This window comes from Calidris pugnax, unplaced genomic scaffold (assembly GCF_001431845.1).
Source record: "Calidris pugnax isolate Ruff unplaced genomic scaffold, ASM143184v1 scaffold53, whole genome shotgun sequence".
NCBI lineage: Eukaryota > Metazoa > Chordata > Aves > Charadriiformes > Scolopacidae > Calidris > Calidris pugnax.
This window is the reverse complement of record NW_015090792.1, coordinates 1,697,831-1,716,083: the sequence shown is the minus strand read 5'-3', so window position 1 is coordinate 1,716,083 and position 18,253 is coordinate 1,697,831. Positions and strand designations below refer to the sequence as shown.

Sequence of the window (18,253 nt, the reverse complement as noted above, 5' to 3'; positions counted from 1 at the left end):
ACCTCTGAAGCAGTCCCTGGGCAGAAGCAGGCAATCAGGGGATGAAGGCACTGCGAAGCGAGAGTCCTTATTAGCAAGAGAGTCCTTGTTAGCCAGGGAGTGAGGGAGCGAGGGATCTCCCACTTGCTGCTTGGGCCTGTATTTCCAGGATTCAGGCAGGCAGAGTTTTCTGCTGTGCTTTGATCTTTTCAGCAGCAGGGCAGGAATCCCAGGCGTGTTTGATAAGGTGCCCCTGAGTCCATCCGAGGCCTGTGTTATCTGAGTGCAGATGTTCTACTTGTTGAGCACACAAAACTAAATAACAATTAGTGTGATAGATGTGTTTTCCAGCACCCAACATGTGAGTCACTTGAGTGTGTTTACAGTCCTCCTCGTCAATCTTCCATTAATTTACCACAGTCCTCAACGGAATAAAACTCTGAAACCATGAAATGGCAGTACACCCACCATCTGACATAATTCAAAACCTTGTCCTAGATTAACACTGGTACAAATCAGTTTCTAAATAAGAGCACAGTCTGGTGCATTGCTTAAAGCAGACACCAAAGCAATCCTAGGGTTACTTACAAAATGCAACTTCACTTTAAGCATGTGCCTGTCCGTAATCCTCAAAAGTGGGAAGAACACTGTGCTCACCACCTCTCCACTGTGGACACAGCCTGGAGCTGGCCATATGCTCCACAGTTCATGTGTGTGCTCCCCTTTTTGGATTGCCCCTGATGATGATAGAAAATTATAGGTCAGCAAACATGGTGCAACTACTGTATTTTGAACACGGTGTGACACAATTTTAATCCCTTCTATCCTTGTGTGCTGTACACAAGCAGATCAAGAATAGCTTTGCATAAGCACATCTGGAAGAAAATTAAGTGGCTGAATGACCACCATCCTCTGTATGTTCAGGCGTATGACTGAGGTTGGTTTGCTCATGCATGGAGAATAGGAAGGGAGCACCGCTGTGTCATCAGTATATTCACCGAGGTGGTGAAGGCCTGGTGCTGCCTTCAGAAGACAGAACACCACAATATTTATCTTGCAAGCACCTTGATTATTTGCCATTCTGTCTGCTTCCAAAATGCACTGCTTCAACTGTTGTTGATCCTTTAACAGGAGATGGGAAGCAAGTACCAGTGCCACAGGGAGCAGAGTGTTTCCAGAACCCGATTCGGAGAGAACTTCACCAAAATGTTCTGTCATGGGAGATAGCCAATGAATGAAGGCAATGCAATACAAACTTTGCATCAGATAATTACAGAAGTGGCAGAGACATTACAACCTGAACAGAAAGAGAAGAGACTAAACCCTGCAATTCTTATACATTTTCAGAAGTAAAACATTAGTACTTTTTACCTAAACATAACTAAGTTCTTGCAAGCTTTTGAGAAGTCTTTTGGGGAAACCTCTTGCCTAGCTTTGGGTGTTTATTTGCAAAGACAGAAAAGTCTTCTTGTGTTTGCATTGACATCCATGGCATGAACACAGTTCAGTCCTGTAAGAATGCTGCTCCAGGGCAGAGCCTTGCAGTAAATAACTAATTACACAGAAAAAGATGTCATTACAAATACACTAAGTAGGGTATCTGTCACTCCAGATAGATCATATCTATCATACATTGTATAGTCTAACTCTTACACCCTGAGATTACCTCACCCCGTCCCGTTTTTTTCTGTGGTCAATTCTAGCTGTAAGGATGGAAAGTGAATCACCTTCACAAGCCAGTCCCCTTTGATGACAACTGAAACATGGCCTACAAGGACATGCAGCAACAGCCCCATCCCACCATCTCTAGACACTTGGATGAGAGTGTGCTGCTAAGACCCACAGTTTGCCTCTGCAGAGCAGCTGTCCTGGTCTCTATACCCCTCCTCACCCCCCAACCTGCCCTCTGCAACCCACCTCGTCTTTGCAGGGCACAGACTGGGTGATGTGAGTTGCATCATGGGTCATGGGCATCTGCCAGTGTTACAAGCCACTGAAAGTTATCCCTGAGCAGGGAGAGTGTTGGACAAGCCTGTGCATGACAAGATGTCTGTGCTGAAATCCCCCATACTCCTCCAGAGGTTTAAGGCAGTACAACCACACAGAGGTCAGTGGACCCTATCTTACTTTATTATTACAATTATTATTATTATTATTATGTTTATTTGTAAATCTTTGTGGAAAGAGGGCGTTATCCTTTGCCTTGCTTGCTCCTAGGCATATTTTAAGAATATAGTAACACAACCAGGCAAATTCATAATTCCTCCCTAATCAATATATTACTAAGAAGTGTAATCCAGAAGCTGAAAATGGAGTTAGACTTATTACTGGCTTTGACCAGACTCTTCCCCTCTCTCTCACATAAGGAAAACAAAAGCATTTCCTGAAAGTTGGCAAAAGGTGACCTTTCCAGCTGCATTTATGTCTTGGGCATATTGCTTAAAATGGTAGAACTTATTGAAAACCCTTTTGTGTACAAGCAAGGCTGTTGTTATCCAAATCAACATGAATTTGAGAAAGATATTTCCTACATTAGCAAAAAGGACAATTGTCATGGAAATGAAACATGAGGTCTTTTCATTATCACCAGGCAGAAAGTTTCTAGCTCCTTCCAGCTGTATGTAGAGCAATCCCACAATGTTGGGATTCTTGGTGTGGAAGAGTCACCAGAAGGTGAATAAAGCTACACCAGCAGGATTCATCACTCAACGCACCATGTGGTCCCATCCAAGTATACCTACTCTTGTGAAACACTAGCATCCAGGAGGGAGGTGAGCTGCTGTCCAGGTATTTGCAGTTGGGAACTCAAGCGTAGAGGGGCCAGACCCTTCAGGGGTGACCAGGAGCTAAATTCCACTGAAATTGCTTGCTGTAGAAGACCATCTGAGTGAGGCACCTGGGAAATTCAGGGTCTGCCTCTTGCAAGGATTTCAACCTATTTAACCTAAATCCTATGTGCTTTCCCAAACATTGGATTGGCTTGTTTTCCTCACTTGTGAGAGTAATATTGATCCAAATCAAGCGTAGCAGTTTAATGAGTCTTTTTTCTCCGTCTTTTTTTCTTTACTTTTTTTTTTATTTTCCCTCCCCAAATAAAAGAAGCTCTGACATGACTCTAGGTGCTCCTCTCCATCAGTTCAAGCATTTCTTTGTACACTTGTTCATATGCTTGCATACCCCAAAGGAAATCAAAGTGGACAAATTCAGGAATGTACTTTTTGTACATCAGATTGGTTATACGAGGCAGCGTGATGTTTACATCTTCAGGGGCTGAAATCCAGTCCTTGCCACCATACCATGCAGCAAGTGGGGCTTTCATATTTTCCAGCTCATAGAAGGGAGGTGTGGTCTGGAAGACAAATAGTGTTGTTTGAGGAAGAAAAGCCTGGGAGGTCATGGGTAATCCAAAATTTCAAAGTATTCCTGATTGCTGCTTGGAATTTCTCCCCTCTACTAAGAGATGGTACAGAAACTATCACCAGACATCCTGACTATCACCACTTTGACCTGGCATCACCAGACTCCTTCAGCCTTGAGAAGAGAAGGCTCTGGAAAGACCCTATAGCAGCCTTCCAGTACCTAAAGCGGGCTACAGGAGAGATGGAGAGGGACTCTTTATCAGGGGGTGTATCAATAGGACACCAGCTAATGGTTTTAGACTGAAAGAGCGATTTAGATTAGATATTAGGAAGAAATTCTTTGCTCTGAGGATGGTGAGACACTGGAACAGGTTGCCCAGACAAGCTGTGGATGCCCCTTCCCCGGAGGTGTCCAAGACAAAGCTGGATGGGGCTTTGAGCAACCTGATCTAGTAGGAGGTGGGTTGGAAACAGGTGATCTTTATGGTCCCTTCCAACCCAAACCATTCTATGAGTCTATGACTATGCTTTGCGCTCCTGTGCTTTTCACCAAGGGTCAAAAAGTCATCACTAAAAGATATCACAGAACTCTTTTTTGCAAGAAAGGTACAAACCTATTTGACCATATAATGTAACTTCTATAAATCACATAAAATTCCATCTTAGCCACTGCAATATTTTCATTGTAATTTTTTTTCTCTTTTAAAACTGTCAAATGAAAATGAATTTCTCTTACCTGGTTGTAATGAAGCATGTTGTCACTACCATAATCATAATATTTGAATTCCCCCGTTTGATAGATCTGGAAAAGGAGAAGAGTTGTATTTATTATACATGCATTAAAGGGGACCATATGAAAAATAAAAGAGGTGACCAGGAAACCACACTGCTCCCTTCTGCCACTAAAGCTTGAGGATGCTATTTGTTACTTGTGACATTGTCTTTAGAGAGGAGACCTCAATCTCCAGAAAGATCTCAGCATGGTCTGCAAGATTGCCTGGCATTGTTCATGTCTTTCATCCCTCCTCTCTCAGGTGGCTGGCAAGCTGTGGAAGTAGATGTCTGGAGGCTGAGGCTCCAGAAACCAACAGTACACCTAACATAGAACCAAGAGCAAGCCTCAGAGAAGACACAGATCAGATCTTTATCAAGTTTCCTTTGTCTATCATGGTCAACGTCTACAACAGAAGGATATGAGTCTGTGCATGTTTTCAATGATTAGTTGTTGTATGATTTTAGTTGCTTCTACTGACCCTCAGCTCTTAGCCTTTACTCTAGCTTCTCCCATGCTGGTTTATTACCAGCTTTTGCTTCCATCTCCATCTCTTACCAGCTCCAAAGACTCTTGGTCATCTTTTGTTTAAAGTCATGGCCAAAAGAACTGCAGTTGCCCCAGTGGTTCATGTGATTTTACCCCTTTCTCTCTAATGTAGCTTTGCAGGGAGAGCAATGGAGCATTATACCCAAGCACTGAGAAGAGTTCCTTGGCAGCTGAAAGAAGAGAACATGGGCACCGGTTGCATGTGGTCTTATTCTGCAGCAGGAAATATTACCTGGCGCCAATGTAACATGTTTTTTAGTGATGTTGAATCAGGGTAGCGGGACAGGTAGACATCTATGCGGCTCTGCAAGAAACCATTGGAGACATTTGTTCTCTGCATGGAGGAAAATTCCATTAGAAATAAAAATGATCCTGTTCAGTAGCCACCTACGTCTTTCACTCACACAGGCTAGCTGGAGCTTGCATTTGTACAAGCTGCTTGTTCTTAGCTCTGTGAAGGCACAGCTCAGCCATGTGTTGTGCAAGCATACACCACAGACAGAAGCATGAAGGGTGCTGTAGAGCTCCCTTCAGTTAGCCAAGGAATTCCCATGGGATGCTAGGTCATGTTATAAGTCTATGTGGTTTTCAATCCAAAGTAAAACTCTGTACCTTGTGCTCAGGATCCTTTTGCAAAGACAATGTGCAACTCATAACAGTAGCTTTATGTGATGTTTCTAATGCATTTCCTCCTTGGAATACTATGAAAATACACCAATACTTTCTCTGAGAAACAGTGGCCCAGGTCTGACTCCATCCATGATCAAGCTATTACTACTTGGCACTCTATGTGGACTTGTCTCCAATTTTACTCACATAGGCCGTTTGTGGCAGGATCTGGACCTTGAAATCTTGGCTAGCCCCAAGGAAATAGACCTTCCCCATGTGAATGGGACATCATTGGGACCACCCAGCTCTCCTGGACATGTTTCCAAGGAACATACTGTAGCTGCAGTGTTGGCCCTGGTGGGAGTGAGGGCAGGACAGAGACCCCCCACCCTGTTGCCTCCAGCCTGAATTTTTCTATGACTCTGTGTTCAGTGCATTGAGGCCAAGGCAAAGACTCTGATTTGAGGATAAACATGTTCTAAGGGATGGCAGACTGAAGAATCTGAGGATCCACCTCTCCTAGCAGCAGATTGAAGGGGAGTTTGTTCCGTAAGAGCCCATTTTGATATTAAAACATATGTGAAATCACAAGTCACTTAGTGAAAGAGAACCTTTGAGACACACCTGGACCACTGAGTAAATTTCTGCACTCTCCCCTTTGGCATCCTTCCCACTGGGGAGACAATGTGCCCTGTGAACTCATGACCTTGTGTGCACTCTGGGCTTCCCTCTGGTGCCAATGCAAGAGCATTGAAATGGCCAATGCAATGGCCAGATGGCAAAATGCTGACACAATGGCCAGATTTTCTGACCAATCAAAGATGCGAATGCCAGGTGAAGGCAGCTAGTTGATAACTCGAGCTCAAACAATGAGAAACGGGATCACTTAAAAGGTAAGCTGGAGTGTACATACCACATTTAAGCTGCTGGTAAACCCACCAGGCAAATAAAGGACCAAGGAGCAAAAGCTTTTAAAAATGGGGTAGCTGCACAGACCGGATATCACTTGCTTCAAGACCTCGCCCTTATCGAAGACCACCGTGTGTCCTAAAATGAGCTGTGAAAGTCAAAGATGTTGATTAGTGTTGTTCATGTTCCTCTTTTTCTTCCAGGTGCTGTCTTCCTTGCCACAGCTTTGTTGTGCTTTATAACTTTGGCTTTACAGAAAGGGACATGGCCTTGGAAGAGCCTTGATCTTCCTAGAGGAGGTTTCTCCTAGGAGGATGGACCCAAACACAATATCTAGAAATAGCTCTTCTCTGATTAGGGCTGGACAGGAGAATACTTTACACTGCTTAATGCCCCACAAGCTCAAGAGTGTAGGCACAAATGTACCTGCTCAATGCAAAGGGCACACATTGTGCAGGGAAATGGAAGTGAAGTACTGCATGTCTCAGGTGATAAGACCTTCCCAGTCCCTCCTTCGCTTTCACACCAGATGAGCATGTGGTGAGGACATACCTTAACCAGCTTCTCGGGAAGGTCAAACACCCTTACCAAGGGTGACTTCATATTTGAGTTTGTCGTAATGGGAGCCAAGGCAAAAAACATTTTGATTTTGCGATCCAACTCGGGAATGGATGAAAATGCAATGAAACCTGCAGGAGGGAGAAGAAAGCAGACCCTGCCCTGTTATTTTTGAAGGAGTTATTGACTCCCAAGTGAGTGTGCCCATTGGAAAGACCCTCAGAGATGGCTCTAGCAGGTTGGTGACTTGACCTGAAGCCTTTGCTGCTGATATATTTCAGCTGCCAGCTTGACTGGTCAACCCAGCTGCAGCTCTTGCAAGCCCTTCTTGAGGCTCTGGCAGCAGTGGGATGCACCAAAACCCATCACTGCAACTTGTTTTGGGCTGTTATTGCTCAGAACCATTCTCTTAAAGAAAACAGGGATTTTTATCTGCTCTTCTTCTTCATGGTTTGGACATGACTGAACATTACCCTCCCGTCCAGGCTCTCAGGAGAACACTCCCAAACCAGGGGGGCACAGCGAACATAACTCTGACAGTGATCTGATCACCGCTCAAGTACCTGTGGTGGTGCCTTGAGAGTAAGCCACGTAGTATAACTGCTCCTGTCCAGTTTTCTGCAGAATATAGTTGATCGTTGCTGGAAGGTCATACATGGCCATCTCATGAAAGCTGCAATGGAGATGGGCACATGACAAAATTGCTGTTGCAGACCTTGGGAACAATAGGCAGAACACAGCAAGTAATGTCATGACTACTGGGGAGTGGCTGAGGACTCTGGAAGATATAGGCACCCCTATGGTGTCTTGGTGGTGTTGGTTTATGTCCACTGGCAGATGGTGTAACTGCCAGTGGTGCTGCTCCTCCAGCCTATGGGCACTGCTGAGGCTAGCAGGTACATTTTCACCCTTCAGTTTTGCAGAAAATACCTGTAAGCTGAGTATTCCTGGTGGTGAAACTCAAAATCTCTGTGCTTTCGTGACCAGCTATTACCCCGACTGTTTCCGATCCAGACGTCATAGCCAGCATCAGCAAGGATGAAGCCCAGGCTGCCATTGGGCAAGTTGGTAACCCAGTTGCTTCCCTCCAACACCAGGCCATGCTGCAGGAGTACTGCGGGTTTTGGAGCTGAAGAAAGAAGAGGAGGATCATTTTCTCTGACCACTCTCAAAATTGACCACTCACACCCAGGAAACACTTTTGCCAGTAACCCCCTGGGGAAGTGACTCCAGTGCAAGGAGATGGCCACCTATGTCATCAGGCACTTTGGAGAGCTGTTTTTGAAGTGGGCTCTTTGGTCATCCCAGGGCAGAGATAATTGATACAGTAAAGCTGAAAAATATAGTTGGACTCCACACTGAATGGACCCTGGTATATCACGCTCCCAGGAAGAAAGAAACCAAGCCCCAAGTCTATCTGGACACTGGCTGTGCCCTTTACATGGAGACTACCTTTATCACGGCGCCATTTGTTTGGCTCACTTACTCTGGGTTCCACCAAGAGACACTGAAAACCCAGCAGAGTCTAAGTATCTCTCATGACATGGTGGCACCATGCTGCCCCCTTGCAAGAGACGCGGATCAAGAGGGGTCAGGACCATCTCCTCAACCCACTTCTACCCACTTCAGCCATATAGGTGAATCTCACCTCCCCAGAACAAACTTAAGGTCTTTTTTGCAAAGGACCAGGAAGCCTGAAGTGCCATTGGAAGACAGTGGAAGAGAGATTATGGAAAGGTTTAGTTTGGAAAGGACCTCTGGAGATCTCTGCTCCAACCCCCTGCTCAAAGCAGGTCCAACGTCACAGCTACAACAGGGCCATCATAAGGATATCTGAATTCATATGGTAGGGCAACCACAGGTTGCAGCATGAAAAAATTCAAATAAAAGTTACTTTCCTCTCTTTTTTTTTTCTTTTTTCTTCCTTTGTTGTCTCTTTTTTTTTTTTTCTGTTGGATTTTAAACCCTCGATATAAGACTCACATTTCCACCCTGGACAGCTGAGAACAAAGTGTCCTGAATAGAAATCTGGCTTTTTACATTTATTTGCCATGTTTATGCACCAGTCCTCCTGCTTCCCAGAAAAGGGACATGCTGCCAAGAATGGGACATCACCCCCTCCATTTTGAAGCAGTGGTTCAAGTGAAGAACAGAAAGGAGCCAGAATGGTGTGATGGCATTGGATTGGACACATGGGGGTTTTTTTGCTGACAAATGCTTTTTGCCATTCCCCTGGCTGGCTTTGAGCTGGGGTAAAACCTGTGGCAAGGTTTCTCTGTCCATTTCATTCTTCTTATCTTTTCTTTCCTCTTTGGAGCAGATCCTCTCAGAACAAGAAGTCTGGTATGGTGGGCACTTGCATTTCTTCTGCTCCTGAGGCTAATCTTACAGGGAAAGTTATCTTCTTGAGGACCCAGCCCACGATGAGGCAGCCGTGACCATGGCCCACTCCAGCCCAGCAAAGCTCTCAGGGTCCCTGGAGCAGACAGAACTTCTTGTGGCACTTACGGGGGCAGAACAGGCTGGAGCCCTGTGCCTCTGCTTCGTGGGAGGTACTCATGCTTCCTGGGTTGTCTCTGCCATGAGGAATCCTCTGAATGGTCAGGTAATAGCCATCATCTGTCACCACTTCATGCTCCTCATAGGGGTACCCGTGGTAGCGGACAATTTCACCCTGTGAGAAGGAAAGCACAGCATGGGATGCGTCCTCAGACAGGTGGGGGTCTCTGTCCCGAAGGATGTCAGGGAGACCAGCTGGGTGAAGCCAACAGTGGCTGCCCTGAGCCGGCGGTGGAGACTCCTGCTGTCAGCGGGAGGGTGGAGTATGATCCTCCCAATGTCGCTTCCACCAACGCTGCAGTGATGTCATGACTTCAGCTAAAATTTTTGGCAGGTGTGAGTTTCCCTCACTCCCTGAGCAGGTCTGGTAATGAAAGACCCATTGTTGCTTTTCATGTTGCAATCAACATTTGTGAAGAGCAGGGCAGCAATGGAAGTAAAGCTCTAAGCCAGAGACAGCTGCATTGACCAAATCTGTTGACTTGGCTGAACTCCATAAAATGCCTGCCATAAATTTCCATGTACGTAAACATAGGGAGACAAGAGTTCTAATAAAACCCTGGTACCAAACCCTGCTGAAGACACATGCATCAATGGATCCTGTCCAGACTATGGCAGCATGGGTAGCTTGCATGCCCAAGCAGGAAAAGAAGGGAGAGAAGTCAGGACTTACAACATCCATGGACACCTCGGGGCTTGCATCTGACTTTTCACTGATGCACGTTAAATAAGCAACAGTGATGAACAGCCACATCACGGCGTTCTGCAAAACAGTCAACATGGTGAGCATGAGAGACATTGATGGAACCAACACAGACACATTTCACTTGGCATGCACTATGCTTCTGTTAGTATATCAATCTGACCACTCAACAGGTGAAACAATTATAAATTTGAAATCCTCTAATTGGTTCTAGAAATTGCTCCTTTTCCTTATCTTGAAAAATGCCAGTGTCCAAACTTCATCAGATTTTAATCATACATTCTCTATTAGATCCCTGTGTTCAGGAAAATGCATGTGTATGTGTACAGATATGCTGTCCCAGGCAAATCTGGTCTTTGAGGGGATTCATTTAAAATGATGGCTTGGATGGTCAGAAGAATAGATTATTTGGTTGAACTGATAACTGGACCAATCAGGAATAAACTACCCAATTTTAAGTTGCAGGACCATGGAGGTTTGGTTCTTAATATGAAATCAAATAATGGGATTTGGTTGGGCTCTTCTTATGGCTGAAAGAGACCCTGGGACATACTTAAGTTGCTTTTGCAAACCCAAGTGAAATACTGTCCCAGGAGACCCAGTGTTTTTCCTGGGAAGGATTTTGAAGTATCTGTTTTGGCATGTTCCTACCACAAGCCATCTTGCTATCATTTTATTTGTTGGAGACAACAAATTTGCAACAGAAATACTGCCTCAGCTGTCACGTGACATGCTTAAATAGTTAAATTGTGTGGAGTCCACAGCAAGGAGCCCCACCAAATCCCCACTGAATGTGGGGGAAGCAGAGGCCATGGCTGGATGCCAACACCATGTATTTCGCAGCCATCTTATTTCTTTCCTGGAAAATATCTTCCCAGCTAAAGAAAGGAGAACTGCAAGCAGGTTTCTGTTGTTTTTCAGCTAATCCTTATAGTCTCCTCTCCCTTCTGCTGGAGGAACCGGCTTCCCATGCTGCAGGAGGTGGTTTTGCAGCTAGGGAGAAGGCCACCTGCTCCCTCTGCTGTCCCTAGAGCAGATACGTGGAGGATCACACAGGCACTGCTGGAGGGGACCTCGGGACACCCCTTGTCCACCCACTAGCTCACAACAGCCTGTTGCCAGCATGAGGAGTGGCAGTGGCTTGGCCCAGCAGAGCCCTGACCCCCCCCAGAATGGTGACACCTCACCTCCCGTGGCTGCTCCCCACTTCGGGGGACGAAGGATTCCTCATCTCCACTCTGAACCCTCTGGGCTGTGGTTTGGGGCTGGAACCCCCTTATTGTATTGCCAGTTGCTGCTGACATCCCTGCTGTACAGCAGGGTTCTCCTTCCCCAGGGGAAGGAGGTTGAGGGGTTGTTCCTGGGGCACTCCTGAGAAGCATGTGGGTCTCTGGGACACACAGACCGAGGTGGGAGGCGTAGCAAGGACAGCAGCCACACACATTCAACACAGCCCTCCTGCAGCTTCCCAGCCCCAGACAACTCTGATCTTGTTACTCTTAAGACTGAGACTTTAAGCAAAAGCAGAGAGACAGAAAGCATTTTTGTGTCATAAAGTCATGAGAACAGCATGCAAATTCAGGGGAAGAGCCTTGCCGGGATGGTCCTTTCCTCCTAACAGCCAACCTGCAAAAATATTGTTTTTTGAAGAATCCCCCAGCTCAGCAGACCTTGAGAGCTCCCGATGATGTCCGAAAGGTGCAGCAGGGTTAAACCTCTTCCACCAGCAGGACCGTCCTGATTCCTGAGCGCTCCCACTGCAACTCCTGCGAGCAGAAACAACTTTCCCTCAGACCCAGGACTCCTGGGGAAGCCCCACTGTTCCATCCGCAGGGCTCTTCAACTACCTACAGCTCTCTCCTGCTGGAAGAATCCACCTGGGATGGCCCCTTGCTAGCAGCCTGTGCAAAGGCAGAGGCACCCAAGGAGGAAGGATTACCCGTTGTGGTCCAGGGGCTTCAGCAGAAGAGGCTGCCTTCCCAATGTACACCAGGCAGGAGGTCCCTGCCGCCTGAGAGCGCTGCTCTCACCCACCACGTCGGGCTATTATTGCCTGGGCTCCACGCATTTGGGAGCGTCACAGGTCGCCACTCCCTCTAATCCTTTCTACTGCCAATATGTAATTTACCTGAGGGCTGGAGTCTGCTCTGAAAGGAGACACCCTTTCTACCCAGGCTTGCTTGGGAATATTTTCATGGCACCGTGGAAGAGTTGAGAGCTGTAACAAATTTATTCTTTTCACTTGATACAGCAGAGCATCATCTGAACATCACCTGTAACCCCTGTGGACTGGAGGACATGCAGCCTCTGGACCATTCTCTACCTGCACTGAGGCTGGCATTGGTGCAATGGGCTGGTGTTGTTGGTGCATGAGGCTGGCATTGGTGCAAGGGACTGGTCTTGGTGTAAAGGGCTGGTATTGGTGCACAGGCCTGGTGTTGGTGCAGGGGCGTAGCAGGGTGTGTGGGGCTGGCAGTGTTGCATGGGGCTCGTGTTGGTGCTCAGGGTGTTGTGGGGCTCGTGGGGCACCACAGGGTGAATTGGGCACTGCAGAGTGCATGGGGCCAGTCTAGCTCATCCTAGCAAACTCTGGTGGGAAACTCACCCAGCTCTGCTTGCCTTTCCTCTTTGCCTCCTGGTGTGTAACAAGTCACTGCCTGGAAATGCAAAACCTCCCAGTCCCCGTAATGACTGCTGGAAATGTCATTAAATGACTGCTCTTTAAAAAACAAAAAAGAAATCCATCCCCAGGGAGGGAAGAAGCTGGGGATGAAGCTATCTTTTTCTTCCACCAGCCATGGAGTGCATGGTGGGAGGACATGTCTTCTCTTACTAAGCACAAATGATGCCCATCAGGATCACAGCGAGAGGTGACTTTCTCTGCTGGCTATCTGTGCCCACCCAATTTTCAGTTACATCCATCTGGGCAATGATCTGTATGTCTGCTTTTCACAGCCCTCATTATGTGTTTTTGCCCATCCTGCACTTCTCCCACAGACTGCACCTCCTCCCAGTCTCTGGCCAGCCTTTGGCCATCCCTGCAGGGATGACAAGGGGTGGCATGGGCTGTGGGTGTCATTTTTGGCAGTGCTGCCTTTGAGGACGCCTCTCGGCGCCTTGACAATGTGCCCAAGCACTGGCACTCTGCAGCAACCCTGTTCTGACTTTGCATGCTGTGGGCTCTTGTCTCTTCTCCCAGTGTTGAGACCTCCCAGGTCTGGCCAAGCCACGCTTGCTGAAATGCAAACATACATTCTTTGGAAAGCCTAAATAATTCCACTTAGATTTGAAGCTGTAATGACTGGTCTTTACTAAAGACTAGCTGTAGGCAGTGCCAGAAGCCCTCCCAGCCTGGCTCACATGAGCGGTGACTCAGACCTTTCCCCTGCAAGGAAAGGTGGAAAAACAGGATCAAGTATGCTGAGACAAGAAATTACTCCTCCTTCCTTGCAGCAGATATTAAAGCCAAAATAACTTGCCTTCCTTTTGGAGACAGGATGTCAGAGAGACTCGTGGTGGAACAATGGACACTCCTGGTCGTTGCAACAAGTCCGGGGCCATGTTACTTCGCTTATTACTTGAGTCTGGTGGAGAGAGGGCAAAGCAGGAGCTGAGTCTTCAGCAAGCTGCTCCCGGAGATTTCCAGCATGCAGACCATGACACAGCTCTTGCTGGGGGTGAAGACTCTCCAGAGTCTTCAGTACATCTGCTGAGGCTTTGTGCACCACTGGGGTGCAGATTTGCCCCCCTCCCCTGCCCCCTCACCCCTTTTTACACCACTTCCAGATGGTATCTCACTATCGCCAGCGCTGCAGCACCAAGGCATACCACCCACCTTTCCCACAGCACTGATAAAATCAAGCTGGGAGGCCCTTAGAATGACCTGAATTTGGGATGAATTACTACACAGACTATTAAGGCATGAGCGAGTCAGGAAAAACAGCCACAATCAGATCTCAAAGCATCAGCATTTTCTTGCTGGCAGGCTTATCTGCCATCTGCTGAAAGGAGACCTGTGCATGCTGCAGCCTGCAGCTGGTGGGACGTCTGGGCTATGTTGGCATCCCCAGCCAGGCAGAAGGTTGTAGAAGGAAGCTGCCAGCTCAGGCCAGCATCTGACCCTGAATGGGGAAGAGATGTGACAAGCAGTGTGTACCAAGTGTCAGCTAAGGAGAGAGATGGTCTAAGGGATTTGTTAGGCTCAGCACTGCAGCACAATCCAGACTTCCAGGCTTGAAAGTGAAGGTCACCGCTGGAGAAAGAATATATTTCTCTTATCTGTCTAAAAGCAACTAACAATCCATTTAAAAAATAGAGATAAAAATTAAGAATTCCAAGCTTAAAAGCCAAGAAGCTTTTACAGAGCTTACAGAGTCCTTTTATAGAGGACTGTATGAGGTTTGGTAGTTTTTTGTTGACATCGCTGACATGAGCCCCTGGTAAGCAGCACACCTCCCCAGAGACTGCGTCAGGCTGGGAAATGCGTGCCTCTGTACTTCTCATAAGAGAGTTGCCTACAACTCTCAACTGTCACCTTTTCTTAGTTGTGGTGCTTGGTACACAAGCAGATTGGGCTGCCTTATCCAGCTCCAGCACCTCTTCTGATGCAGTGAGTCTTTCCTCTTTCAGTCTGCAGATCTGTGAAGAGGTTCTGCATGGACATCACAGATTTGGGGGAAGCCTCTTCCTCATGCTCGTCCATGCTGTCACAAACTTCCATTCTTCTGTGCTACCGGCCCCTTTTCCCTTCAGTGTGTGCTGGTGGGGGAGTTTTTAGTTGTTTGGCTGTGGGATGTGGGTCCACTGCAGACTGCACTTGTGAACAGCTGTCTATCTCCTTCTCAGCCTCCCTGTCACTCGGCCAGCCTCGGCCATTCGTCGAGGAGACCAGCCTCCAGTGTAGATAAGTCCACACTAGGAAAGGGAATCGCAGCAAAAAAAGAGTCAGCAAGGAGCTCCTTTTGAGGGCTTTTTGAAGCCAGGCAGAGGCTTTCTCAACAACCTGCTGCAGCTGTGAAGTTGGCACTGATGGGGGCTGAGGCTGGACCACAGACCCTCAGAGGCTGCTGCCAGCCAGCAACATCACCAGGATGCCCTGTCTGGCTCTGCATTTCTTTGCTCTGCAGCTGTGGAGGAGCAGGAGGGGGAGAAATTAGCTCCTTCACAAGTTGTATGTGTTTTTCAGCTGGTTATAAAGCTTTTTTGTGTTCCTTCTGATATAGACCAGGCAAGATGTTTCTTCTTCAACATCTTTGCTGTTGAGTTTCATTTAGCAAAAAAACTTGAACTCAGGTTTTTCTGGTTTGTCAGTAGCAGAGTGCAAAGTCTGTTACTGAAAAAAAGACCACAACCCAACCCAGAAGCCTCAGGGCATGACCTCTCTCCCCTCCCTCTGAAGATATTTTTCAAGCCACTGAAGGTTGGCGGCAGTATGGAAAGATGGTGTTGACTTCACAGACAGCCAGTTGTCCCCTGGATGCTGGGCTGTGAGTCATAGAGCAGCTCCCTCCCAGGCTCCTTCCTGGGCAGTGGGATGTGTGGCTGTGGCATGTTGCGTTGGCCAAGGGGCAGGTCCAGCCCTGGACATTGAACTTTCTTCAGAACTCCAGGTGACTCAAAAAACTACCCCAAACTAGTTTTTCACTGTGTCCTCTCCACATTTTTCAAAATACTAAACCTTCTCTGCTGAATATGCTATATCCACCAGAAGCACTAGAGATACACACTCTGGTTTGCACAAGCTGCTGTAGAAGAGTTTAGAAAAAGGCTACAGGACAAATCTTCAGGTCAATAAATTCTGCTTTTTGGATTGCTTGGACTGTACCATAAACCCTGAATTTGGTATGACATTTGTGCTCAAAGAAACATGGTGTGAGTGGTTACAGCCTTGCACTGAGTTACAAAACCAGCCCACTTCCTCCAGGACCTTGCCTGGGTGTGGGGAATGGTACCCAAAGGCCCTGTAATTAAATGAAGCTCTTGCAAGGTGCCACATCCTGCTCTTTCATGTGAGCATTTTAATTTAGGAAAACAATCAAAGAACAATTCTGTTAGTGAACACCACAGTAAGCATGGGTCCAAGCCAGAGGTATTTTGCACTGAAGAGGAAATATTCTGCTAAACAATGATACCACCCCAACAGTCGCAACTTTGTGACCCATTCTGTCTTCTACTGGGTTGATTCTGCACCTGGACGTTCACTCCTTGAGCTCCTTCAACCAAGGCGACACTGTCCTTCCAGGGCTGTGGATAAGCTTGGTCCATGGTAAACAGGGCAGAGCATCTCCATGGCCTGCAGTTACTGGCTCAGAGCAGGAACTGGTGCAAGAGATCCTACCCCTGCATGGAATGGGCTGGTCCATTACTCAGGGAGGATGGTGGCGTTTGTGCTGTTGGCCTAATTCAAGAATAACTCAGCATCCATGGAGTAGATGCTGCCACTGTGTGTGAAAAGGGTCTTCTCCAGTCAGTCTGGTTTGGCCCTGGAAATGATGCAGCCTGACTTGAGTTGTTGTACTGTTGTACTGTGAAATGAGGGGGTTCCCCTTTGGTCCTGGTCTGGGCTTTCTTCTAACCCAGATGACCTGTTGTATCACAAGCTTTGGACTTGAAGCTGCCTGCAAAGAGCCTGACTTGCTGGTTGTCCTGCAGAGTCCTGCTGCTGGCAAAGCACATTTGTTGCTTGTTCAGATCAAGGCACCAACTGGGAGTCCCCTGTCAGAGTTGTGGTTCCTGGGACCTACATAACCCACAGACAGGAGGAAACTTTCTTACTTAATGTCTTTGCTGCCGTGAAAGTCACAGCCAAAAGCATCTCAAAATCAAGGGCACAGCAGTATGGCCAGGGTAGACATGTCTCCAGAGGTGGCTGGTAGTAAATGACCAGGGAAGGTATGAGCAGGGCTGTGGCATGGGGAGACAATTTTGAAAACAATGTTTGTGGCCAATACTTCAGATTTATCTTACATGCAGGAACCATAGTCAAAGACGTGTGAACTGTGAGCCTGCAGTCCCAGGGCCCCACAAGCCCTGGCTTGGCAACAGGTCCTACTGTGCTTTGGTCTTGTGCCTATTGTGCCGGCCTGGATGAACAAAGAGCTCTTGGTTGAGACTTAAGGAAAAAAGGATGGTTTGCCACCTTTGGATGAGGGGACAGGCAACTCAGGAGGAGTACAGAGATCTTGTTAGGTTATACAGAGAAAAAATTAGGAAGGCAAAAGCCCAGCTGGAACTCAACCTGGCCATTAATATAAGGGACAACAAAAAAAGTTTCTACAAATACGTCAACAAAAAGAGAGTCAAGGAGAATGTCCATCCCTTACTGGATGAGGGGGGAAACATTGCGACCAAGGACGAGGAGAAGGCTGAGATATTTAATGCCTTCTTTGCCTCTGTCTTTAATTGTCAGACCAGCTACCCCCAGGGTATTCAGCCTCCTGGGCTGGAAGATAAGGATGGTGAGCAGAACAAATCCCCTGTAATCCAGGAGGAAGTAGTCAATGATTTGCTTATACACCTGGACACGCGTAAGTCTATGGGGCCGGATGGGATTCACCCAAGGGTACTCTGGGAGCTGGCGGGAGAGCTCACCAAGCCTCTCACCATTATCTATCAACAATCCTGGTCAACAGGAGAGGTACCAGATGAATGGAGCGTGGCCAATGTGACGCCCATCTACAAGAAGGGCGGGAAGGAGGATCTGGGAAACTATAGGCCTGTCAGCCTGACCTCAGTACCGGGAAAGATCATGGAGAGGACCATCTTGGGAGAGCTCTCACAGCAAGCGCAGGGCAGGCAAGGGATCAGGGCCACCCAGCATGGGTTTATGCAAGGGAGGTCCTGCTTAACCAACTTTATCTCTTTCTATGACCATGTGACCCGCTTTCTCGATGTGGGGAAGGCTGTGGATGTTGTCCACCTGGACTTTGGTAAGGCTTTTGACACCGTCTCCCACGGCGTTCTCCTGGAGAAATTGGTGAATCATGGCATAGACAAGTGTACCCTTCACTGGATAAAAAACTGGCTGGATGGCTGTGCCCAGCAAGTTGTGATTAATGGGGTGAAATCCGGTTGGCGACCAGTCACCAGTGGTGTCCCTCAGGGCTCAGTTTTGGGGCCAGTTTTGTTTAATATCTTTATTGATGATCTAGATAAGGGGATTGAGTGCACCCTCAGTAAGTTTGCAGATGACACCAAACTAGGTAGGAGTGTTGATCTGCTTGAGGGTCAGAAGGCTCTACAGAGGGATCTGGGCAG

At 47.4% G+C, this 18,253-nt stretch overlaps 1 protein-coding gene across 1 annotated transcript; it reads right to left on the bottom strand.

The window, feature by feature from the left end:
• Positions 1 to 2,920: 2,920 nt before the first annotated feature.
• On the bottom strand, positions 2,921 to 16,261 carry LOC106902824 (putative lysosomal acid lipase/cholesteryl ester hydrolase). The gene is given in 11 exon segments (XM_014966630.1): positions 2,921 to 3,328; positions 4,075 to 4,140; positions 4,892 to 4,963; positions 6,182 to 6,325; positions 6,730 to 6,866; positions 7,299 to 7,408; positions 7,666 to 7,864; positions 9,244 to 9,409; positions 9,968 to 10,067; positions 10,069 to 10,139; positions 16,187 to 16,261. Coding segments are annotated over 11 exon segments (1,374 nt in total). The 3' UTR covers positions 2,921 to 3,094.
• Between the last annotated feature and the right edge of the window lie 1,992 nt (positions 16,262 to 18,253).